At 37.0% G+C, this 26,429-nt stretch overlaps 1 protein-coding gene across 1 annotated transcript; it reads right to left on the reverse strand.

Moving 5' to 3' along the window:
* Positions 1–1,124: 1,124 nt before the first annotated feature.
* Positions 1,125–24,771, reverse strand: LOC147398051 (putative RNA-dependent RNA polymerase 1). The gene is given in 6 exon segments (XM_086447161.1): positions 1,125–2,093; positions 3,908–4,058; positions 4,247–6,150; positions 6,650–6,732; positions 6,735–7,199; positions 24,615–24,771. Coding segments are annotated over 5 exon segments (3,411 nt in total). The 5' UTR covers positions 7,171–7,199; positions 24,615–24,771; the 3' UTR covers positions 1,125–1,256.
* Between the last annotated feature and the right edge of the window lie 1,658 nt (positions 24,772–26,429).

Below are 26,429 nucleotides of genomic sequence, written 5' to 3' on the forward strand. Positions count from 1 at the left end.
GTCAATATGATATCGTGATTGATCTATTAGTCAAGTCAAATTGTTCAGTGTCAAACAATGTGCCCACGTAGGAGGTGTGCTTGGAATCATTTTGCCCTTGAAACTCCGTTTCACTCGGAGGATGTTTTAGCTGTCTATTTACACTCGGGATCCTGTCTGCACTCATGGTCCCAAACTGATGCTTCTAGGACTGGGTCCCTGGCTCTAAGGATTAGTTTGTCAACGTTTCGCCATTATCAATGTGATTATTTCTTACTGCCATACTTAGATTAAATAGATTGACCATGTTAGGCCCAACATATGATATCAAATATGCTCTACAAAACTGAAGTAGTTTTTACTCCAACGACAAAGTACATGTATGTGCCTGATTGTACACATGTTTCTCACACAATGGACATCTCAAGGACCACCCAACAGTCTGGATCTTGGGATGACATTGCAAAACCAAGAAGGGAGAAACTGGTTCCTTTTGAGTCTATTAGTTTTCGTAAGTGTAAACTGTTTGTTTTGGTTTAATTAGGAGGAAAAGTTGAAGGAAGAAATTGACCTGAACTGTGTAATTAAGAATACCAACTTTGACAAGATGATGGGCAAGGAAGCCAGGGAGACGCGGCAACACCGAATACACAAGCAGCAGAGTAGACAGTGAAGTCTTCAACCCCCGACATGAGTTGTGAAATGCGAGGTCAAGGAGTCTAGAGCAAACCTATATGTAGGTTGATTTTTTCGGTTGCCAAATCTATACGATCTAAGAATGGTTGATCATTCTGTTAGGTGCCATTCTTGATGATGATGAAATCTTGCTCTCCATGAAGAATCTTGTTAGCTATTTTAACTTTTTAAAATAAATTTTTGACTCTTCAATTGTCAGAAATACATTTAATCGAATTATGAACGAGGGGGACTTGATTCTCTTTTTAAAGATGTAACTTAATTAAATAAAACTGATTTATTTTCTTAGATATATTATTATTTTTAAGTTATAAAAGAAATCTGTTTCAGCACGAGAGAAAAGTGGTGACTATTATGTAAAGCGAAGGAAAAAAAAATAGATTAATTGAACTAAAGAAGAGAAGGGCGAAAGTAGAGAAAATGAATCATCAACTCATATCAACAATGTGTGAAAACCAAACTAAATACAAGTTACTCATTAACTTAAACACTTCCACCAATATCAACAACACCAGTTAAAAGTTCATATTTACATAACTGAATAGTTTTTCGAACATGCCGAAATAAGCATTTTTAATTTCTCAACTCAACCTCAGACCAAACCTGAATTGGTTCTCCAATGACCGATTGAGACTCCTTTTCTTACTGTTTTTATCTCGTTTGATGTAAATCAACTTGTTGTAGACACACCATGGAAAACTAAGGAAATGGTCCCTATCCAATCCATCATTGTAGCATCCCCAGTATTTTTCATGATATGTTACGTGGTACCATGCCGATGCCTTAGCATACAAATCATCTCCTTGAGAGCTCGACTCCGTACCATTCTTCCCGTCAAACCAAGTCCTTGCTTCCTTCTTCAAAGCTCTCACTGCGGCTCCGATTGCATCAGCATCTTTTCTTCTATCAAATAGTCTTGAAAATTTCATTATACTTCCACTAAGAATCTCCGACTCGGTTTTAATCCCATAATAGTCCATTAGGTTCCCCAACTTGAAATCATATTCACCTTTGTAATAGAAAGCCTCATCGATATAATCTTCAAAGCCATCAACTTCCATGTCGGAATCGTAAGATATCCTTGCCACCTCCTTAGTGAAGGATTTTATACAGCTTGCTTGTGGTGCGATATCTTTGACCTCTCTGAATAGTTTTCCAATCACTCGATGTGACTCGTAAGTGGGTTTATCAAGCTTTTCCATGAAGTCAGGGAACTCCTTGACATGTAGATGAGAGGGGATTTCAGCTGGAACACCAGTCTTTGGGAAGTCGACAGCAATTGAGAATAGCATTGCGAGCTCTATACAAGCATTGCTCTCTGCCTTGAGTGGTTCCTTGTCGGCGAAGGCAGTGTGGGCATTTGCAATGATTCCTAAGCTGTCGTTGACTATGTAATTTGTGAAGTATTCTTGAACTTCCTATACCACAAAATCAAACATGTCACCAATTGAGAATATCTCATATATTATCAATAATATGCTTTATAACTTCAAATTAATTTATATGGATATGAAATTATGCCATTGCCTATACACTTTTGATATATAATTACCAAACTAAAAAAATAAAAAAATAATTAAGGTAATCTAACACAACAAAATTTCTTTTTGATGAAATGGAGTTAATATATGAAGAGAATGAATTTTCGAAGACTGACATTCTTCTCAGATTGAATGTTTGTTGGGTTTTGTCAAAACTGACATCGAATATCATACACTTCATTGAACTTAATTGCAAGGTACGTGAGAAAGATTATTTTGATTATCACATACCCCAATTACGTAAAATAAAGCCCATCCGCAAATATGTCTCACTGCTTTGCTTTGAATCTAGAAGAGTTCTGGTTGAAGAAAGTAGCTTGGAACCCTATTAGGAATTAGGGATAATTTTAATTATTTTGATTGTTGATTTGGGCAATCTATTTGTAAGCGGGTAATTTTGTATTTTTATAATAAATGCAGGGTGGCATATGTTGAAGAGGATACAATGGTTCAAGATCCCTTAGTGTCTGGGGTTATTTATTTAAGGTTTTTCTTGTGCATAATTGCAGAGAAATTGAATTGGGGTAGAATCTGAGGCTTCCCAACCGTTTATCAAAGACGAATTAGGATGACACCTGGTGCGCATCAACTAGTAACAGAATTGTGTCAAACCCCTCTTGCCTTTCTTCTTTCATTTATTTCCTTCTCCTCTAAAAACCTAATCTAATCTACCGTTTATCGTGTTGAACTATTGATTCAACACACCAGAAGTAGTGATCTTATTATTATTATTATTATTAATTTTCTTTTTTTTGGTGGGGGTGGGGGGCAAGTACCAATTAGAAGTGATTTGGTTAGTCCAAAACCCACATTTTGAGGCTTTCCAATAGTCCTCAAGCTAGGGGAAAACTCACTTGTTCAAGGATGTTAAGATCACAAACAAAGAGTGCTCTGCCTATTAAATCCCATTCTAGGTTTTGATTAATGCTTCTTGAAGCCTTGGGGTGGGTCCCATAGTTCAGTTAGTTGACATATTGCAATGCAACTTTGATGCTGTGGCCTTGTTGGTGCAAGTCCAGCTTTCCCATCCAAAAACAAAAAATATACATATTGATTTGGTTCTCATTCCCAAAAGTTCAGTCATTCAACAACCCAAAGTCCCCTTTTTTTAAGAGGTTTTATATGTTAATGTACTAAGAAAAACACGAAGTTGAAGGCCATTCCCATCACAATTTCATTGGATTAATTTTCTGGAAAGATGACAAAATCTAATACTTGCTCAGATGGGTGGTTTAAGTTCACCATGTTAGTGTTCCATGTCAAAACAAACCCCAGTCTAAACAGGGAACAAAGTCTGCAGTGATCTTGTGACAAACAAAACAGAAAAAAGAGTTTTAAAAAAAAACTAAGGTGATCGACTGCATCTAATAGATAATCACATACGTATTTAGCAAATAATAAAAAATAAGCAAAGGTAGATAAGGCAAGATAATGTAGACATAAGGATGAAAATTTCTCTGCTTCTTAAACATAACAAACTACTAATGGGACATCTCATTCTCTAATCGGTACAAAATGGTAGAACAAATGCATCATACTGTGGATATCAAGCATTGAGAATGGTAAAGAAATAGACATAATTATACAACGTTAGATTCTTGATATTGTCATGGAGCACCAAAAATTTAAAGATACTAGGGAAGAACAATAACATTATTGCACAACAGTATTAACATCAGGAAGAATATTACCTCAATTGTAACATCATGATCCAAGAGAACACTTTGTGCTGGGGTATAGTCCATGGGTTTGACCTGACGGCGTGGAATAAGTTCAGGATCCCAACTTACAAAATATATATCTCCGTCCAAGTCGCTCCCTGAACACTCATTTGGATGCGGTCTACATGCACAAAATTAGTTAGTGATGATAAAAAATTACATGTTTCTTATACTGCATTGAAATATTAGTATCTAATGTAGTAATTAATTCAACCAAAGTATGACAATACGCTCATTGGTACTTGCCCAAATATTACACAAGCGTTCACTGTTTTCATAAATACCAAAAAGAAATTTAATATAACTTACCTTTTTCCTTTTTGCGGAAAAACAACACAATCCACCATATGTTGCAAAGCTGGGACATTGACAGCCTGCAAGACACGCACATCTCCAGGGTGCAGGCATGGATTTTTAGCAACAATTACCTTCCCCATAATGATCAATGAACGTTGGTCTAATTCATTCTCATTTCTTATAAAGAATGGGTTGACATGAAACTGTCTATGGCCAACACATGAAACTTGTACAAATACTTGCCCATATTCCAAGGTTCTAGTTTCATCTAGGCATCCCATCATTGATCTTCCATTTGGTTCAAATATCCTTGTTTTATTCCGTAGTTCCAACAGCTTTGATGCACGAAATGTTTGCAACATCATTGATAAGAATGGTTCAGCATCAGGCTTGTAACCACACTTGAGCATTTCCTTCAGAACATTTACATTTTCTCCTGGAGACATGACCTCAAGTGCCTCCTGTGCCCTTAGAGGATCTGTTAAAATCATGTCTAGCTGATCTACAGCTTCTTTTTGTTTCTTTTCAAATATACGATCTTCGACACCAAGAGTAGACAAAAGTGTGATCAATTGGCGATTGAGGAAACCAGGTTGAAATTTGCTCCATGTCAATACATCCAAACTTGTGTTCTCTGATCGATACTTTGACATGCTTTTTCTCAAGGATAACTTCTTTACTGATGTTGGATCCACAGCCACAACACCCTTATAGCCTCCATATCTGATTTGGAAGGCTGATGGAGTGGAACTTTTCATGCCACACTTTATTGCCACTCTCCGTGCAAATTCAGAAGAAATTTTCCCAATTCCATCAGAGAAAACATATTCCGTTCCATCCCTTTCAATCTTGACATCGGGAATAGTATCAATTTCATGCCTAAACACAGTCAATGTTTCCATTGACGAACTGAAAGATTGACCTTGTCTGGCTGCATATTTTGCCACATTTCTTATATCACGAAAATTACCCATCCACTCCCTGATAACAGTTGCCGTAATCCCATTCCAAGGAGCAAACATCCATAGAGAATTATCCCTCAATTGACTGGATGAGAACGCAAGATGCTCAAACTTCTTATCACCAATAATTATGCCATTTTTCAAAGTTGAAAGTATCCTTTTATACAAGTCAGTATGCTTTTTATCCTCATTTGTAAGTACACGTGGAGATAAATCTGTTGAGCGCATTTTCTCCCAATCCTCATCAACAAAAGAAACACGGATAAAATTGTCAATAGCTCCACGATAATGGCGTATCACCCGGTTGGAAACGTTAACCTCCGGACCACAAAAGTATACCTTTGAAGGGGTTACTTGAACCCTGCGAACGTACACCAAACCATCATCCAAGGAAATAGTAGATGATCTAGGAGTATGCTTTGAAGTGAGGTATTTTGTGTACTGCTCTCGAAGCCACTTTACAGGTTCATAGCAGCTGTCTTTTGAATGAAACAATTTTTCCAAAGCACGTTCTATATGGTGAACGGGAATATTTGAAGGATGAACCAACCTAAAAAAAGTGGAATCAAGTGTTGGCCCTGACAGATACCCATTTTGAACCAAGGAATTAATCTTAAAAAGGATATCATATGGCAACTCTTGTCCATGGGGAGGAGGCTCAACAATAGGTACTAAATCCATCCTGTGAGAAAAAGTAGAACCACTCTCCAAAAGGAATCGACCTTCATCCTCTTTATAATTGTGAAAGTTTTCACGAATACCCGGAAGCTTACAGTTGTATGGAAGCTCCAAACATAGAGCAGAAGACTGCCCAATGCAAGATGACGTAGTGAAATCAGTTGCTCTTACCCACTGATCATCTGGTGTATCCCTAAAATAGTTGAAAGTTGGGTCTCCGTATATATCTCCTGAAGAGCACAAAGGTTTCTTAAAAATTCGTGGAGCAGCGGACACCTACAAAAATATGCAAATCATGTCAATGATCTCTCCTTTACATGCTTTATACAAGACTGTCAAAGAAAACTCATGCCTCATATTAGACTGGTTCCGACTAATTTATGACAAGCAATGTGAAGTTATATGAGAAGTAATTTAACTTTGACTACATGAATAAAAGAGTGGTTATTGTTGTTTGCATAATACTAGTCAACAGAGTCGTACATGATGATTATAAATTCATCAAACTAAACTAATAACTTTCCATATACATGCAAGCTTGAATGGGTTGACATTGAATATGAAAAATATTCAAGAGAAATGAGGTTCTTATGCTTTGTAACTTAGTAATCCATTTGAAAGATAAGAAAATCAGGATTGTCACACTACCTCAAAGCAGTATTTTCAGTCTCAACAAATGGACATAATAATGTTCAAACCTTATTTATTTTTTGAACAATTCAAAGAATAGATAAGAGGCAAAACAAGAACGAAAAAAATCTTTAAGTGAGCAAACCTGAATCAGGAGAAACTTTATACTTAGCCTCCGTGGGTGGCGTAGCTGGATTTGCCAAATGCTATCATAAGAAAGATCAAGTTGTATTCCATATGACGATGTGTCAGAAGAAATTCCAATTTTCGGAGGCCAAACCCAACATTCAGTATAGCATCCAACCCTTTCCAAAGAGAAGAAAACTTTTCTTCTGAAATCTGACAGCCAAAATGCAGAGCTTTAACTTCCAAACTAAGCATTAAAGTCCTTGGCTTCGGTACAATGTCACGTTTCATTTCTAGAACTTTCAGATAAGAAGTCCCATAATATAGGCGCTGATTAATCAACGAAGATATTTGTTCAGCACTTTCAGGACTTGTGAATTGGACTACTGCAAATGACCTTGGATTTGATCTAGTTGTTTTGGTTTGCCTAAGTTTTAGTGCATAAACAGTTCCCTCGCCTGTATAGTTTTCCAAAAAGACCTTAACTGTTTCAGCAGATACACTAGAAGGGAATCCAGAAACCTGAATCGTCCTACCCATGTTCTTCAAGTAAAGTTAACTGCAGTCTCCTGTTATATAATACAAAGGAAATGATTGTTAAAATGTAAAATGACGATTTATAAATGTAGGATACCAAAAAAAAAATCTTCCGTAGGCATGAAAAGCATGATCAAGAAAAAATAACATATACATTTTTTTGTTAACGCCACCCCAAGTCACATGTAAATCACCACAGAATTAGCACACATCTTGGGGTGGCATGGCAATAGAAGATCTCTTTTTAAAAAAAATGCAAAGCAAACTAAAAAAGTTGTACATAATCATCTTGTAAGAACTGATTTCTAGTGTTTGGAAATTCAATAAAGAAGATCCGTCTTTTTCCACATCAAGGGCCAAATTAGTTTTCAAAAGCTCCAGGTGAACTAATCTTGAGATCATCGCCATTGGACAAATTGAGTGGAAAGAAATAAAAAGGCACAATTTGTTTAATTCAGGTAACAAATCATTTTCTAAACAGGATTAAAGCAAAGGCACATAAATAAGCATTAGCGACAAATAAATTAGACAATTATTACAAAATACTACAGTCTGTTTTACTTCACTGCATCCAAGAAAAATAGTTTAGTGTGTGTATATGTGTATAACTGTAGATGTCGCAGGGTATTTTGGTCTGTGAAATGTTGCAGGGTATTTTATTCAACTCTCTTCCTTTGTCTTCTTCTCCTCTCTAAAGTATAATAAATCAGTACATTATTCCTTCTGGGTGTCAGTACTAACTTAACACTGCATATACTCGATATAGTAACTACTTATTCTAAAGCCTTTAGGTTCCAACACCTCTCTCCATAATTTTAGTTTTGTCTTGATTCCCTCTCTAGTCTCATCAACTAATATTATGTACACCAGGGCTTAGACCAAGAGCTCAATTGGTTTGACACATTGCAAAGCAACTTTGCGTGTTAGAGCTTAAGATGCATTGTATTAAGGTGCATAAGATACACTGAATCATTACCAATGTATCTCATCACAAACGGAAGTTTGTGATGAAGATTTATATAGTTAGAATATATCAATTAGTAATTTCAATATTAGGAATGATTGGTAAGCAATATATTTAAATTTGAATATTATGAATGATTAATGTTAATTAGGTTTTTTAGATTAGGCTTACTGTCTAGGTTGTAATCTCCATAAATACCTTATTAGAGATCATTGTATTAAGGTGCATGAGATACACTGTATCATTGCCAGTGTATCTCATTACAAGTGGAAGGTTATGATGGAGGATGACATATTTAGAGAGCCACTATTGTCACACCAATTCCTATGTAAATCACCAAAAAATTGCACACATTTGGTGTGACATTAACAAAAGTTAGTGTGGCAATAGCAACTATCTAAATTTAGAATATATCAAGTAGGATGTTCTAGAATGTTTATTTATTTTTAGAATATATCAATTATGATATTCTAGAATATTTATATTCGGCTAGTTTCCATATATCTTGGTTGATGTAATGTTTATAAATACCCTATTGGGATTTATATAATATTTATCCAAGAATCATCAATAAAATCATATTTCTATATGGTATCAAAGCTCAAGCTCCACTGAGCACATCAATCTTGGTGCGCCGTTCTATGGCGATGGCTCCATTGTCATTGCCAAACCTAATTTTTTTTTACTATTGTTCTAGTTTTCTTCAATAGAAACCACACCTTCCATATCCCTACAAATCTCTCAAGTTTACATATTCATGTCTCATGATCTCATTTTTTTCCTTATCTAAAATCTCACCAACGATAGTTATTTCATTTAAATTGCAAGATTCTACTTTGTATGCTCCTAAGAGAAATCATGACAGACCTAGTCTCATAAGCCACCGGCTTTGACGAACTTAAAAGAAAAAAAGCGGGATGCGATAGTGATGGACTTTATAGTCACTTGGTGATTACCAAAAAGCACAAATGGATTTTAAACGGTTGAATAACATCACTTGAAGAGATCAAGAGCAATTAAGTAAAGAAACCAATTGAACTGCAATACCCCAAATTCTAATTAGTATCTCGAGAAAATAAAATAGTGAAATTTGGAGAAATTCTAACAAAGGGACTTAAGGTAAAATACTCAGGTTTTGTTCTGTCCATCTTTAACGAAATTTGACTTTGCCATTGGGTTCAAAATGATTGTAAAAACATACTTTACCCTGTAAACACACTCAAATTCAAGTTCGGATGGAAAAGTTACAAAATCCTCGAGTTTCGTTTTATATATTTACCAAATAGGTAAACGACACTTTAGAGATATAATTTGAGGAATCTGATATACCATTAGATTCGTATCAAAAAATAACCCGAAATAAAGTATAAAATTATCTAAATCAACATTCGAGAAAAACAACTCCCGAAATGACGCTTACGTTCCACTTAAGTTATAAATATCTAAATTCTATTAGAAAAATCTGATTTCTTCTTGTTCTCCTCTCCAAACAAAACTCATACCCTTTCCCTCAAATTTGCCGTAAAAAAGAAAGTTGTACACGTCGTCAAGGACTACGCGTGGAAGCAAAGAAATTCGATTTTCGCCAGAGGAAAAATTTGGAGATTGGCCGGAGGCGATCTTAAACTCCGTTCAACCGTCGAATATAACTCAAAGTAGGTTGCATTCCCTTCTACCTTCTAGTTACACAATAATTTCTTAGAAAATCCATGTGATCTTCGATAGATCGATTATTTCATCACATTTATACATATTTGAACGTATTGAATCATGTTTGCATGGCTATTTTTTATTTATTTTAGTTCATTTGATTTATGTGATGTATTTTATCCATTTTATGAGTAGTATAAGGTTTGGATCGATTTTGGTAGAGTTTCGATGAAAAATCAACAATTCGGAAAGTATTCAAATGTTGAGTTTGGTTCCAATTTTTTTTGTGTACCTTCCATATAGTATGTATACTAATTTCCTACCTTTATTTTATTAAAAACGGTTAAGTATTACTTTAAGGGTATGTTTGATTGCATGGAAAGTCACTTTCCATGGAATTTGAAATCCATGGAAAATTAGTTGTGGAAAATAGGTAGGGTGGAAAATCAAATTCCATTGTTTGATTTCACTTGGATAAAATCATGGAAAAAATATGAGAAAAAATAAGAAGAGGAGAAGGAGGATGTGGCGACGACGAGGGCGACGGTGGCGGCAACGACGGCGGCGGTGGCGGTGGCGGCTACAACGACGATGGTGGAGGCGGTGGCAGCGGCGACGACGACGACGACGACGGTGGCGACGATGAAGGTAAGTGAGGAAAATTGGGGGAGAACTTGGTGGTGGTGGTGGCGGAGGAGGTGAGGGATGGAGAAGAAGAAAAATAAGAAGAGAGAGAGAGAAGGTGGTCGGAGACGGAGCCGACGGCGACGACGATGGTGACGACGGCGATGACGATGACGGCAAGGTTAGTGTAATGGTGGTGGTGGTGGTGGTGGTAGGGAATAATTGATGATGGAAACATGGGTGGATTTCATTTTCCCACCCATATGGGTGGGAAAGTGAAATCCATGATTTAGTGGACTTTTTGAATGGGGTGGAAAATGAATTCCATTTCCATGTGCAATCAAACACTTGAAAAATGTCATTTTCCATGGAAATTGATTTTCCACCTTATTTTCCATGTGCAATCAAACATACCCTAAGTTCTTTAATAAAATGATGATGTTACCCCTCCCATTTCGAAACGTTGGGAATGGTTGTATAAAAAAAAAAAAAAGAAATAACCCGTTTTCAATTTCGACTTTGAAAAATCATTTTTTCAACACTTAGCCAAATTTTCACAGATTTTCAGCTTTTACGTCTTACGATTTTATCTTTGTTTCCGAGTCTTTCGACTCAATCAAAACCACCGAATGGAATTGGTTGATGCTCTATGAATTTCGAATTACTTTAAAGGTGAAATTACTTTGATAGATATGTAGGAAATTAGATGATAGATTGATCGATTTAATTGATGGATGGATAGAGAGAAACGTATGTTCTCGACTGATTGATGGGACAGTGCCTCTAGTTCTACGTAGTGGCCATGCCACGTAAAACGTGATAAATAGACTACACCGCCGTGTTCTTATTATGTATCTTTTCCTTATTTTTGTGATGTTTGATAGATGCTTTTATTTGAAAAATGCATAGGTTACTTTAAATGATATAAATGATAGGTTGAAATTATTTAATTGTTTATTGAGTATGCTCAGACATTTATCATATGTTACATTATGAAAAACTTGCATAATTTAACTGTTCAAATGATTACTCGTGCATGTATGACTCATTGTTAGAACGGCGTTGATCCTGCTGAGTAACATTCCCCTATTACTCATCCTATCCTTCCCCTTTCAGATTATTCAGCTACTGAGGAGCCGTTCTTTAAGGAGTCTTTTGAGGAAGTCCTTGAGGAGGATCAGATTGATGTCTTGCCGCCACCGTGTGTCTTTGAGGATTAGTAGAGGATCCTAGCGGTTTTTTGCTTATAGATAAGAAACATGTTAGTTTAGAAATTTTTGTAACCTGATGTATTATGAGATTGAGGATCTTGACTTATATCAGTATTTGTCGATTTCTTCCGTTTACTCTAGCTCTCGTATAGATGTTAGTCAAATATTTATTCCACTGCGTATATTTTCTTTTCCATAAGTATTATTACTTGTGAATGTTCTAACAGGTTGTGTGATTGGTTACCTTACACCTCGAGATTTTGACTGATAAATCATAGGGATTCGTGTTGGGATTTCGGGGCGTGACATGAACATTCCTTTTTCCAAAGATCATGCAATTGTAGGAGAGTGTTAGAGCATAAGATGCATTGTATTAAGGTACATGAGATATACTGGATTATCTCATCACAAATGGAAGGTTGTGATAAGATTTATATATTTAGAATATATCAATTAGTAATTTCAATATTATGAATGATTGGTAAGCTATATATATTTAAATTTAAAGATTAGGAATGATTTATGTTAATTAAGTATTTAAGATTAGGCTTACTATCTTGGTTGATGTAATCTCTATAAAATACCCTATTAGGGTTCATGTAATGATCATTCAAGAATTATTAATAAATCAATTTTCTAAATGGTATCAAAGCTTGAGCTCTACTAGCAGCACAATGTTCGAGTGTCATTCTTCGGCGATGGCACTGTGGTGCCATCGTTGAGCCTTAATCATTTTCTTCCCCTTTTTTTAGTAGATAAAGATTAAAAAAAATTACAAATGAAAGGGATGGTCGAGATGACCAACCCAAAAAGCAAACAAAGAGTTAAGACTCCGTAATTTTACAATTCCACCTCCCCCCCCCCCCCCCCCCCGAACTAAGAAATCCTCAAAGAACACCCCTTTGAACTCTTTGAAAATTTTACACCAATAAAAGAGCAATCCTAAAGCCGAAACAGTTAACTCTTGGATTGATTGAAACCTTCCTTCAAAGATTCTTTAGTTTTTGTCTTTCCAAATACTCCACACAACCGCAAATGGGGCTAAGCTCCAAATTAACCTTTTTAAATTAAGAACGCTCATGCCCAATTGAAGCCATTCCCCAAAGATTTCCCTCACCGAACCCGGAAAACAACAAACCACCCCCACAAACGATAAAAAGTGGTTCAACACATTCGGGCCACAAAATCCCCTTCTCCTCAGTTGATCATATGTTAGAATCCTCTCCCACATAGCTAACCAAAAAAAAAAAAAACCCACCTTCGAAGGCACCTTCGGCCCCCACACTACGATGAAAGGGAAGTTATGATCTCTGCTACTATCTAAGTCTTTATAAAACTCTGTTACTGAAAACAAACTTTTACTATTAAGAGTCCAAACTCTCTCCCCTCCGCAATCGACCATCTTGTTTCCCTGTCAAGAATTCCCAACAACTTTGTTCTTTTCGAAAGCTCCCAATCATTCAAAGTCCTCCTTAGACCCAAATCCCAAACCTTCACTACCTTGTTCCCAAATACAAAAACTTGTCACTAGAAGATTACTTTTTCTTGAGATAGCAAAAAGATAAGGAAATCTATCTTTTAAAGGACCCCCCGCACACCACGAATCTTTCCCAAACCTTACTTTACTCCCCCTCCCAACCTTAAATTTGACCCTCTTTCTAATTTGAGTAAGTATCTTTAAAATGCCTTTCCACACTCCACACCCATAAGTATTTTTACCTTCTCTACTTTCCCAACCAAAAGGATCTTCCCCAAACTTAGCCATTATCACTTTCCGCCACAACCCTTCCCGGTCCACCCTAAACCTCCAAAGCCACTTTCCAAGCAAAGTTTCATTCAATCTTCCCAAATTCATGAACTCGAGACCCCCCAAACTCTTCAAAATGCACATATTCCTCTAACTGACAAAATGAATTATGCTTTTCCCATCCTTATCATGCTAAAAAAAATCTCTAAACAGCTTATCCAATTTTAATTCCACACTTTTAGGAATCGAAAACAAAGAAAGATAATAGACTGGAATGCTAAACAACACATTCTTGATTAAAGTTAGCTTTCCACCTTTAGAAAAATAGTTAGCTTATAAAAAACTCAATCGTCTAGAAATCTTCTCAATAACCGACTCCCAAATGCTTTTGCTCTTGTACTTCGCTTCAAAGGTAAACCCAAAAAAGAAGAGGGAAGAGCCCCGCAAGACAACCCAAAGTAGTTGCTAACAACTCCACCTTCAACACATGGGCAACTGGAAAAACCTTACTTTTGCAAAAGTTCACGGGTAGTCCTGACATGGCTTCAAAGTAACACAAAAGACCCTCGAGAAATCTAACCTAATTTAAATCCACATCTAAGAAAACCAATGTATCATTCGCAAATTGCAACTAAGTAACCAAGGGACCCCCATGCCCCAACACTAGCATGAAAGCCTCATAGGTTTCCATTCCCTACCATTTTACCAATAGTCTTTCCCAAAGCCTCGGCCACCACTTAGAAAAAAAAAGAATATAACCGACCTCTACTTTTGATGTTTCCTTCAAGAAAACTAGGAAAGACTTAGCGCACTCTTTGTAGGAAGGGTGTCTTTGGTTCCAATCCCTGGCCTACACCCACGTTGACTTTGAGCCCTCGCTCGAGCTATGTGACGTCCCGAGTGTACTAGATCACTAGTTGCCCCTAACACACCTTATTTGCTTTTGTAACGTATTACTCCATATAATTGCATACTATATCAACAAAGTTACCTCGGGGCTTTGCCTCGTGTTGCCCCCGTTCTCTTGTATTGCTAGCTATGTTTGTGTGTGAGATATTTTTGACAGGCTTGCTTGCAAATTAGCACCACAAATGCCACATGACCTCGCTTCGAAAGAACATGGCTATGACAATTGGGATCCCCTTGCCGCAAACCTCGAGAACTCTTAAAAAGGCCTTTGGAGAGCCATTAACTAGGATAGAAAAGAAAGGCAAAGAAATGCACTTCATCACCAAATAAAGCCACTTAAACCCAAATCCCATATGACTCAACAAATACCTCAAGCAACTCCAACTGACATGATCATACATTTTTTCCAAGTTTATCTTACACACCAAACCCGGTTCTTGCAACTTTAACCTTGAATCCAAATGTTCGTTAACAACGAGAATCCCATCCATCCAAAATATGTCTCCCATTCATGAAAGTCCCTTGATTCAACCCAATAATCCCCGGCATCACCACTTTCATTCTAACCGCAAGAAAATTCAACATTATCTTGCAACTAGCCCCCACCAAACTAATTGGTCTAAGGTCCGCAACATCTTCCACAAGAATTAAAGCTACAAAAGTGCAATTCGACCTGTGATCCAAAATCTCGTGTTCATAAAAGTCAATCAATACGGCCATCGAATCATTTTTAGTCGTTTCCTAACAAGTTTTACAGTAGCCTAAGTTGAAACCATCTAATCTAGGCGCCTTAGCCGAGCACAAAGTGGATATGATTTCCAAAACTTCATCTTCATGGAACGGTCTTTCCAACCAAATCCTTTATGAATAAAAAATATGATCAAAGTGCAAACCATCTAACTTCAATCTTGCTGAATAAGGTTCTAAATAGAAGGTACTATAAAAATCAACCACCCCTTTCCTAACCTCTTCCTCCCTTTTTACCCACACTCCCCCAACTTTAATCTTGGAAATGTTGTTGGACCTCCTATGCAAATTAGCTATCTGATGAAGAAATTTAGTGTTCCCGTCACCTTCCTTAAGCCATTTAATCCTTGACTTCTGTTTCCCACACACCTCTTCCATGTTCACCCTTTGTTTGTACTCCTGTAAATCCCCCCTTCTAACTCCCTCTTCCCCCCGTGAAAGAGAATCCACCTCCTCCTTCTTGTCTAACTCTTCTAACTCCAACAACAAAAAATTTCTTTATTTCCACCCTTCCAAAAATATCTTTATTCCACTCCAAGAGCTTCTCCTTGATGCATTTCAATTTCAACCTAAACAGCAATCCGGGTCACCCCTCAACTTCTAAACTCGACCAACACCCCCCAATAAGCTCTTTAAAATTCCCATGACGGAGCCACATATTCTCGAATCGAAACAAAATCGGCCACCGACTGATTGGGCCAACCTTTAACAAGATTGGACAATGGTCTGAAGCCAGGTTTGGAACAGAATCTTGTGAGGCCCTAGAGTAATGCTCATCCCAACTTGTCAACAATAAGAATTTGTCAAGCAAATTTAGGATTGGAGATCCCTGGTTATTCGACCAAGTAAATCTTCTCCCGTTCAAAGGAAGATCGACTAAAGCATTAGATTAGATGACATTCCCAAACCTCCTCATCTTCATAGTAATCCTCGAACCTCCAAATTTCTCAAAGGAAAAAAACGGATAACATTAAAGTCCCTTGAGATACACAAGGCTCTCCCCAAAAAGCACTAACGTCACTAAGTTCCTCCCAAAACTGAGATCTTTCCCAATCCTTGGTTGGACCGTAAACTCCCGTAAAAACCCATTTGAAATCATTGTTGGCCATCCTACAAATAATGGATGCCGAGAAGGATCCTAATAGAGTAATCTCTATTTTCTTTTATCTTAAACCTTTCCAACGAGAGTTCTTTTATAAGTCGTATGATCCTACTTCATATGCTTCTGGAAAGAATCATGAAAAATCTGATCTAGTGAGCTACTAGTTCTGACAGACTAAAAAATAAAGGAGATGTGACAATGATGGACCTCACAGACAAGCGGTGAAGTATGATTGGATTTTTGGCCATCAATGAGCATGTTACTTTTTGAGACCAAGAATCACTATTAAATGCAACCAATTGCATATTCCTTCTTCAAAGGACTATGCAATTGAGGGAGGGTATTAGAGAATAAGATGCATTGTATTAAGGTGCATGAGATACATTGTATCATTGCTAGTGTATCTCATCACAAATGGAAGGTTGTGATGGAGGATGATATATTTAAAATATATATTTTTTATTGGTATATTAAAATACATCAATTAGAATATTCTAGAATATGTATATTAGGCTAGTTTCCATATATCTTGGTTGATGTAATGTTTATAAATATTGGAAATAAGGTTTATTATTTATTACTTCTCTCTCTTTTATTATTTCTATGTAAGGGCATTTACGTCTATTTACTCTTTTATTAATATATATATATATATATATGTCAAGCTCTCATTATAAGACTTGACTATCACTTTTCCATAATTCTTCTTGGTATCAAAGCCCTATATATATGTCAAGCTCTCATTATAAGACTTAACTATCACTTTTCCATAATTCTTCTTGGTATCAGAGCCCTAGAGGACCCATCGACTCCTCCTTGGGTTTTCCTCATCGACTTTTGGGACCTTGAACTTTCTTCTCTTCTCCCCTTCCTTCTCTCTCATCAACCCTCCAAATCTTGAAAACCTAATAACCTAGCAAGAGCTTCGTTAGGAGGTCTACCCTTCGGGAGCCTTTTTTTTTTTTCCTATTTTGGTTTATGATCTCTTAATCACGTGTTGCGATAATTGTGCTAGTGATCACATGCTACGATAGAGTTTTTGCCCTTTGCTGTTCTGTCGTGTGATAGGCTATTTAGAGTTACCCCTAACCTGCGATAAGGTTCATTAGGGTTTTCTACCCTTGTTGAACTATTTGGTGATTTGCAACAGCAACAAGGGGTGGAGTTTTGTGCCTGCAACAGTACAAAAGTTTTGTTTGGTGATCCACAACAACTAATGTATTGTTTGGTGTCTGCGATAATAGCTGGGAAGGTTTTACGTGTCTGTGATAGCAATTGGGGTTGTTTTGGTGGTTTGCGACAGCAATGGGTGTTGTTTTGGTTGTCTGCGACAACAATAAGATCTGTTTGGTTGTTTGTGATAGCAACTGGGGTACAATTGATTGCCTACAACAGCAATAAGGGTGTTATTAGTGGTCTGCAACACCAACAGACATTGTTTGGTGGTCTACGACAGCAACTGGGGTACAGTTGAGTACTTGCAACAATAATAGAGACTATTCTGGGAGCCAACGACAGCAACTAGAAGGTAGCTTTGTGACCCACGACAGCAAAGGTGCCTTTTTTTGTGTGGAATTTGCATCAACAAAGGCGCTGATGTTCTCTTTTGAGACTGCTCCTTTCTTTTTCTTTATCTTGAGGTTTCTCCCATCTTGGGTTGAGACTACAAGTGATCTCCCTTCAAGCCAAAGTTAGGCATTTCTTGTTCCGAGTACACAATGGCCTCGCATCACGAAGCCAATGATTCTAACACTCTTCTTGGGGCGAATTCCTCAGCCCAACGTATTATCAATGCCCTATAGATGGTCGGAATTTTCAGTCCTAGTCTTGATCTTGTTTAGAGTACACAATGGCCTCACATCATGAGACCAAGGATTATAACGCTCTTCTTGAGGCAAATTCCACAACCCAACATATTACCAATGCCCTATTAGATAGTCAGAATTTTCAGTCCTGGTCTCGATCTGTTAGACTTTATTTGGGAGTAGAGGGAAATTTGGTTGGCTTTTGAGCACCATTAATAAGTCAACTCTCATTGATCCCAAAATAGAATAATGAGAAATCGACAACTGCACCATTCTTGGATGACTCTTTAACTCAATGGAGCAATGTATTTATACCATGTTCATGTATCATGATACTGTCTCATTGTGGTCAGCTCTTACTCAGACATATACGCATGCTCGGAATGACTCACGGATCTATGACCTAAACGAGACATTGCCCAGGCTACCCAAGGGACTCAGAGTGTAATTGATTACTTTAGATTTCTTCAATCCCATTGGGAGGAGTTTTCTCATTACGAGTCTATGGTTAAGTTGTTTGCAAAGGTAGCCGGATATGTGGTTAAGAGGATTGCTCGAAATCAGACATATCAGTTTCTCATGGGGTTTGCGTCCTGAGTTTGAAGCACTTCGAACTCAAATTATAAACACCATTCTTTTACCTTATTTATTTGAGGCATTTGCGACCATTGATAGTGATGAGCATTGTCGTTGTGTGGTTTCCTCTCAGACTCAGGCCTCTAGCATTATCTCTGCTCCAACTACAGATCAGATGACTCTAACAGCCAATTTGAGATTTTTTGACACTCGCACTTAGGGATCTGGGAGTCGAGGTAGTGGAGGTTGTGGCCGTGGTAAAGGGAGTGGTCTTACTTGTAGCCATTGTGGGAAGATTGGTTATGAGAAAGCCCGCTACTTTCAACTTTATCCCCATCTATTGTGATCTTCTACCCTTTGGGACTGTCTGCCCTCCCAAATTGTTACTGTGAAGTCATCACCAATTCTTCTTACTGATACTTCTGCTTCCCTTGGCGCTATTGATTTGCAACAACTTCAGACTTAGATTACCGCCATTGTATGGGATCAGATCCATGCCCATAGTCACTCATCTTCAACAGTGGCCTCAGTTACCACACCCCAGATACATATTCTGCATTTCATGTCACTCAGTCTGACTCTGCTCCTCTGACTTGGGTAATTGATTATGGTGCCTCTGATCACATGATCGGTAAGTAGCCATTTCAATTCTTCTATTTTTCCTACTACTCATAAGGAGGTTTGTCTTGTTGATGAGTCTCTTACCCCTATCTACAGCAAGAGTACCATCCCCTTATCCTCTGACTTTTCTCTTAACTCTGTACTTCATATTTCTAACCTATCTTTTAATATTTTGTCTATGAGTAGTATTACTAAGTCTCTAAATTGCTCTGTAATTTTTTTTCCTTCTTACTGTATTTTTCAGGACTTGACTTCAAGGAGGATTTTTGGCAAAGGATATGAGAGAAATGAGCTGTATTTGTTTGGATCTCAACTTATTACTGTTTCGACTTCTGTGCTTCCACTCTCTGAGAGCCATTCTTTCTCTTCTCAGACTTTAGATTTATGGCATGCTCACTATGACATGTTAATTTTCAGCACTTATGTTCTTTATTTCTTACTTTAAAATTTTCTTGTAGTGAACACAAGTTTCAGTGCTCTATGTATAAGCTTTCAAAACACACGTATTTCATATATTCCTCGCATGCATCAGTTTAATGCAATATTTGATTTGGTTCATTCTGATGTGTGAGGACAAGCCTTACCCTGTTACTGCTTTTAATAGTCATAAATATTATGTTACATTTATTAATGACTATTCTCGTTGTACTTGGGTTTATTTGATGCGTTCTCGTTCTGAGGTGCTTCCTATTTTTGTTAATTTTCTTAAAATGATTCATACTCAATACAACAATTCTGTTAAATCTCTTAGGTCTAACAATGAGGGGGAATGGATTTCTAATGGGATTCTATCTCATCTTCATGAGCATGGTATGCTTCACTAGTTGACTTGTCCCTACACTCCTGAATAGAACAGGGTGGCGGAACGCAAGAATCGCCACCTCTTGAACATTGTCCACTGTCTTCTTCAGGGGATGCATGTTCCCATGTTATACTAGAATATGACAGTCCTCACTACGGCTTTTCTTCTTAATCATGTTTTGAATCGCACCTTAGGGGGACAGGTGTCTCTTCATGTTTTTTGACTTGATAGTATTCTCTTCCCCATTACACCTTGAGTCTTTGGTGCACTTGTTTTGTTCAAGACAGAACCCCTCATCACACGAAATTAGATGACAAAACCATTCAATGTGTTTTCTTGGATTACTCATCTATGTCAAAGGGGTATCACTGTTGTGATCCCTTTTCTCATCGAATAATTCATTTTTTAGATGTCACCTTTTTTTGAAAATGTTCCCTACTTTTGTGATACATCTTCTTTGTAGGACTCTTTTCATTTGCAGGATCCCTCTCCTATAATACTACCATCTCCAATTTTCTCTCCATCCTCATCTGCATCTTCATCTTTGCCGACGCTTAAGATTTACTCTCTATGCCCTCGCCCTTTTTCGACCTTACCAACCTTCTCCTTGGACTCAAGTATACCCTCTTCTACTCTTACTCCTATTCTTTCTATTTTTTACTCTTATTTGCCTATGCAAAGGTAAACATGAGTGTGTTACTGATCATCCTATTGCCTAATTTGTTTCCTATCAAGGACTATCTCCCTCTTATCAGGCCTATCTTGTCTCCACTGGTTCTATTTGAGTTCTTCGATCTGTATCAGAGGCGCTGCAAGATCCTCAATGGGTTAGAGCAATAACTGCTAAGATGGATGCTTTACAGAAAAATCACACATGGAAACTATTGTCCCTTCCCTCTAGGAAGCAAACTATTGGATGTAAATGAGTTTTCACTATTAAACATCTCGCGGATGGTACTGTTGATCGATACAAGGCACGCCTCGTTGTTAAGGGCTTTACGCAGACTCCAAGAAAAGATTTTGGTGCTACATTTGCTCCTCTAGCCAAACTCTCCATTGTTTGCCTCCTTATCTCTTTAGTTGCATGGCACTCGTGGCCCCCTTCACCAACTCGATGTGAATAATGCATTTTTGAATGGTGATCTGATTGAGGTTATTTACATTGACCCCTCTCTTGGATTTCGCCTTCAGAGGGAGTATTCAGGGAAGGTTTGTCGCCTTCTCAAATCTCTGTACGGCCTGAAGCAATCCCCGCAAGCTTGGTTTCAATGTTTCTCTGAGATTATTTTATTTATGGAGTTTTTTAGGTGCCATTCAGATCATACTTGCTTTGATCGTCAAGGAGTGGATGGTCGTTGCACTATTGTTTTGGTTTATGTGGATGATATTATCGTGACTGGAAATGTTATTGACAAAGTTAAGATGTTATTGGATTGTATTTTTAAGGTTAAGGACTTGCGTCCTCTCAAGTACTTATTGGGGATAGAAATGATCCATTCTCATCGTGGTATTTCGCTAGCTCAACATAACTACACATTGGATCTTCTTCGGGATACTGGGATGCTAGGTTGTCGTCCTGCCTCCTCCGCTATGGATCAGAATCATTGTTTTCATGCCGAATCTAGTGATCTTTTATCTGATCCTTCTTCGTATCAAAGACTCGTGACTATCTAATCTATATGACTAATACTAAACTGAATTTGACCATTATGGTTAATGTAGTTAGTCAGCTCATGCATGCTTCGCGTAACTCTTATCTTGATGTCGTTTATCGTATTCTTCACTACTTGAAGTCTTGTCCTAGTCTTGGATTTTTCTACTCGTCTACTGTTCAACCACATTTGTCCTGTTTCACTGATGCTGATTATACTGGTTCTCTTATTAATAGGAATTCTACTTTTGATTTATGTACTTTTCATGGTGGTTAACCTGATCTCATAGAAAAGTAAGAAACATAATGTAATTTCTCGTTCTTCTATTGAAACTGAGTATCGAGTTATGGCACTTGGCACTTGTGAGCTTATTTGGCTTAGATCTTCACTGATGGAGCTGGGATTTCCTGTCTCTGGTGCTCTTCAAACAATCTTTGTATCTTTTTCAGATCAGCTTGCCAATATGCTTACGAAGTCTGTTGGTTCTTCTGTCATTAACTCTCATCTTGTCAAGCTGGGCTTAGTTGATATACTTGCCCTAACTTGAGGGGAAGTATTGGAATAATGTTTACTATTTATTATTTTTCTCTCTTTTATTATTTCTATGTAAAGGCGTTTACGTCCATTTACTTGTTATTAATATATATATATATATATGCTAAGTTCTCATTATAAGACTTAACAATCCTTTTTTCCATAATTCTTTTATAAATACCCTATTGGATTTATGTAATACTCGTCCAAGAATTCTAAATAAATTCAGTTTTCTACATTGAGGTCATGGGTTCAAGTCCAACTTAGCACTCAAAATATATATAGGGTGGTGTTCGGAGACCCTAAAGAGAGCCAAACATTTTTTCAATGTATGGGTTAAAGTTTCACAATAGGCTGATTTTTTGTGAGGATAATCTCTATAACGAGGAGATCATCTTCACCAAAAATCAGTCCATTCCAAAACTTCTAACCCCATCAAAAGTGGTTTACAAAAATCGAACGGTCTACATTTCTTCAACTCGTAAACTAGGGTTAGAAGTTTTAGAATGAACTTATTTTTGGTGAGGGTGATCTCTTCACCATAGAGATCATCCTCACAAAAAATCAGCCCATTCCAATGCCTCTAACCACTATTTTGAAAAAAATGTTTGGCACTCTTTAGGGCCTCCGAACGCCACCCATATAGCCCTAAAGAGAGCCAAACATTTTTTCAATGTATGGGTTAGAGGCTTTGGAATGGACTGATTTTTTGTGAGGATGATCTCTATGATGAGATCATCCTCACCAAAAATCAGCCCATTCCGAAACTTCTAACCCCATCAAAAGTTGTTTACAAAAATCGGACAGTCCATTATTCTTCAACTTGTAAACTGGGGTTAGAAGGGTTAGAAGTTTCGGAATGGGCTGATTTTTGGTGAGAATGATCTCTTCACCATAGAGATCATCCTCACAAAAAATCAGCCCATTCCGAAACTTCTAACCCCTATTTTAAAAAATGTTTGGCATCATATATATATATATATATATGTGTGTGTGTGTGTGTGTGTGCCCTCACTAGTCACAACCTCGGCATACTTGTCCTTCATCAGGTCAATGCACCACAAACTGTACCAAGTATAAACCTTTACGTCAATATATGAAGGTTCCTCCTCTTTTCTCTATACTTCACTGTCATTAAGTATAAGTAGAAAGATTTTCTCAATGGTTGATATGAAAGTGGTTCCTCCATTACTAGATAATATGATAGTGTCTGTGAATTGAAGATGACTCCCTAATTACTTACGAAACTTAAATTTATTTAAGGGCAATGTAGTCAAGAGGACACATGCCAAACAGATGTACAGATCGATGAGTCTTGCCTCAATTACTTGTTTTAGGTTTAAGGACAACAAGCAACCTAACAGAGCATATCAGCAATGTGGAAGATCTAAGATAATTTGCCAACATTGTGGCCAAGTGATACTTCTACGTGAGATGATTTCATCATTGAAATTGTTGATCTGAAAACAATTCATCGAAATAAAATCAGGGATTAATAAAAATTAGCTAGAATTGTCAGTACATAGTCATGCAAAAGGCAACCAAGAAATTCTGGAAAATCCTTCACAACCATTTAAATTTGCCTCGACTATACTTTGAGGAAAGAAAAAAAGTGTACAAAGTGTGTTCAATCAGGACATTATTGTGTAACTGATTTTACAACCAAGAATTTTGCAAATAATTTAAAACAAAAATTGGGCTTGAAACTTTAAAAATTTGCATTATTTCTGTATCATTGTGAGTTATTTTTGCCCTTGTAAAGCGATTTCTGCTGTTCTAAAATTCCTTACTCTCTTCATGATTCTTAAATGAAAGAATAAGAATCTAAACACCGAGATTGCAAACTACACCAAGCAAAATACTTCATTTAAAGAAGAAGAGGAAGATACCATAACAAAATAAGTCAAATCAACAAGAGAACTTGAAATTTCTAAGAGATGCATTATTAATTTAAATTTGTGAGCTTTTTTTTGCCACTCTGCATCAATTTCTACTGTTCTAGAAAACCTTACTCTCTTATTGATTCTTAAGCTAAAGAACAAGAATTTGAACACTGACAGTGACTAGTGACACTTGACCAGACAAATTCAGCCAAAATACTTCATAAGAGAGAGATTTCTACTGTTCAAAAAAGGCCTAATCTCTGTTTCTCTATATGATCCTTGGGCCAAGCACAAGAACCTAAACACTGATCACAAAAATATACACCTCAAGAACAAATAAATTGACTCAAAAGATCGCATTTGAAGAAGAAAAAGAGAAAATCATAAATATTAAAAAATAATAAAAAAATGTACCTAAAAGGTTCAGAAATGAAGTTCATCCCCGTAAGACATCGATACAGAAAAAGAGATTTCTACTATTTTAAAAAGGCTTAACCTCTGATTCTCTCAATGATTATTGATCCAAGAACAAGAATCTAAACACTGATCACAAACTACACCAAATAAATAGACTAAAAAATATTGCACTAAAAATAGAATATAATCAGAAACAAATTCACCTCAAATGTTCAGAGATGAAGTTCGTTCGTTTCCCGCCATCGATCAACTAACACAGAGAGAAGAACTAGAAGAAGAAACGATGGTGAAATGGCGTTGAGTTATAGAGTCAATCCAAGTCTTCTTCTGTCTTGTGCGAGGAAGCTGGAGGGACCACCACCTTATAGGTCAATCAAAGCTCGCTAACATACGCCAGAGGGTGATTTATTTTAGACATACCCCCTCCATTTTTTGTGTAAATATTTTAGATACCCCTGTGTTTTCAAACTGATTACATGCCCCTTAACTTCTACTCTAAGTTACTAACAAAATGATTTAAAATACCCTCGTATCTAGCTTTAACATGAGAGTTATGATTTTCAAGATAGGGTGACCTTTTTGTTTTAGAGCTGCTATTGGCACCCCATCTTTTACTTATTACACTCCAATTAAAAATAACAAAGATAAGTGAGGGGTTTGGAATGAGTAAAAGTTGGGGTGCCAATAGAAACTCTTCTTTTTTTAATGTTAGATTTCTAATTTTTAGGTATGTCCCAAGTTCTTAGATTTCTATTTTGTATCTCAATTTCAACTCCAACTTTGTCGACTAACCTCCACTACTAACATTACTCATTCGAGATCTTATGAGAAAATGAGTTTTGCGATCCTCGATTGCTCGTGTACTCAATAAATACTTATAAAAGTTGGATCTCATCTTTATCTTTCCATAAAAATTGAAACAAACAATGAGTGATTTTTTTCTTCAATTGATTCATTTGTGGGTTGAAATTTGTGATCAAAGATTAATGGTGGTGTTTCAATGGCAAATACCTTGATTGAATGAGCATGACGGATTGGTGGTGAACTTTTCTTTCTTTATAGAGGGTAGTTCTCAACGTGATTAATTGATTCTAGTTCATGACTAGGGATAGATGGCAGGCATAAAACTCAACTACAGTAATAGAATAAAGCAAAACAACTTGACCTCGTTTCCGTTTACAACAATAGTGGTGATGATGGTTAATGGGGTTCAATATTGGGTGTGTTGGAGTATTTGTTCGGATCATCAGATGAACTTGATGGAGAATCTACATGAAATCTTCTTCAAATTCTGTTATGAAATTGTTTGAAGTTTGTACGAGTAATGTTTTGTGATACCGATTTGAGCCAAGCCTGTGCAATGTTTGAATAGTGTGTTTTAATATTTAAATGGGTGTGATAAATAATTTAAGAAATTGTTGTGTAATAAATAAAAGTTCGGGTGCCAATAGCAACTCTCTTTATTTTAGTGTGTTTCGTATCATAATTGAGAAAAATTCAACTGTTTAATTAACTTGACCCTAAATATAGAGAACTTCTATTGCCACACCAACTTTTGCCAATACCATCCAAATACTCACCGAAAAAATAGAGATGAGTGTGTCAAACATCACTTTATAGCGACATCAATCATATTCTTTATCCTTCTTTCCACGTGAGTATAGTAATCCTCAATTATTGGTCCCATCAAGTCACCCTAAAGTGGGCCCCATCCAGACTTTTCATTCAATTGGGTCCACCTTACCTCGTTCGGAATCGGAGCTCCAGCATCCGGATGGGGCCCCTTATTTCGTATTAAATGATGTACAATCCACAATCCAATAAGTGGCATTCGGGCTGGATCCGTGTCGATCCATGGGGACCATGTTGGTTACATAACGAATTGAATCGGATCCTATGCCCACACAAAAAAACCATGATCCATACGTGTATTGGATTTGGTTCATTTCTTGTTGGAAATCGTGGACCATAATATAGGGTTTTGTATCTAAATTCCCTCTATTAACATAAGATTTTCT

The sequence above is a fragment of the Akebia trifoliata genome, chromosome 7, assembly GCF_017979445.1.
Source record: "Akebia trifoliata isolate Shusen 1 chromosome 7, ASM1797944v1, whole genome shotgun sequence".
Lineage (NCBI taxonomy): Eukaryota > Viridiplantae > Streptophyta > Magnoliopsida > Ranunculales > Lardizabalaceae > Akebia > Akebia trifoliata.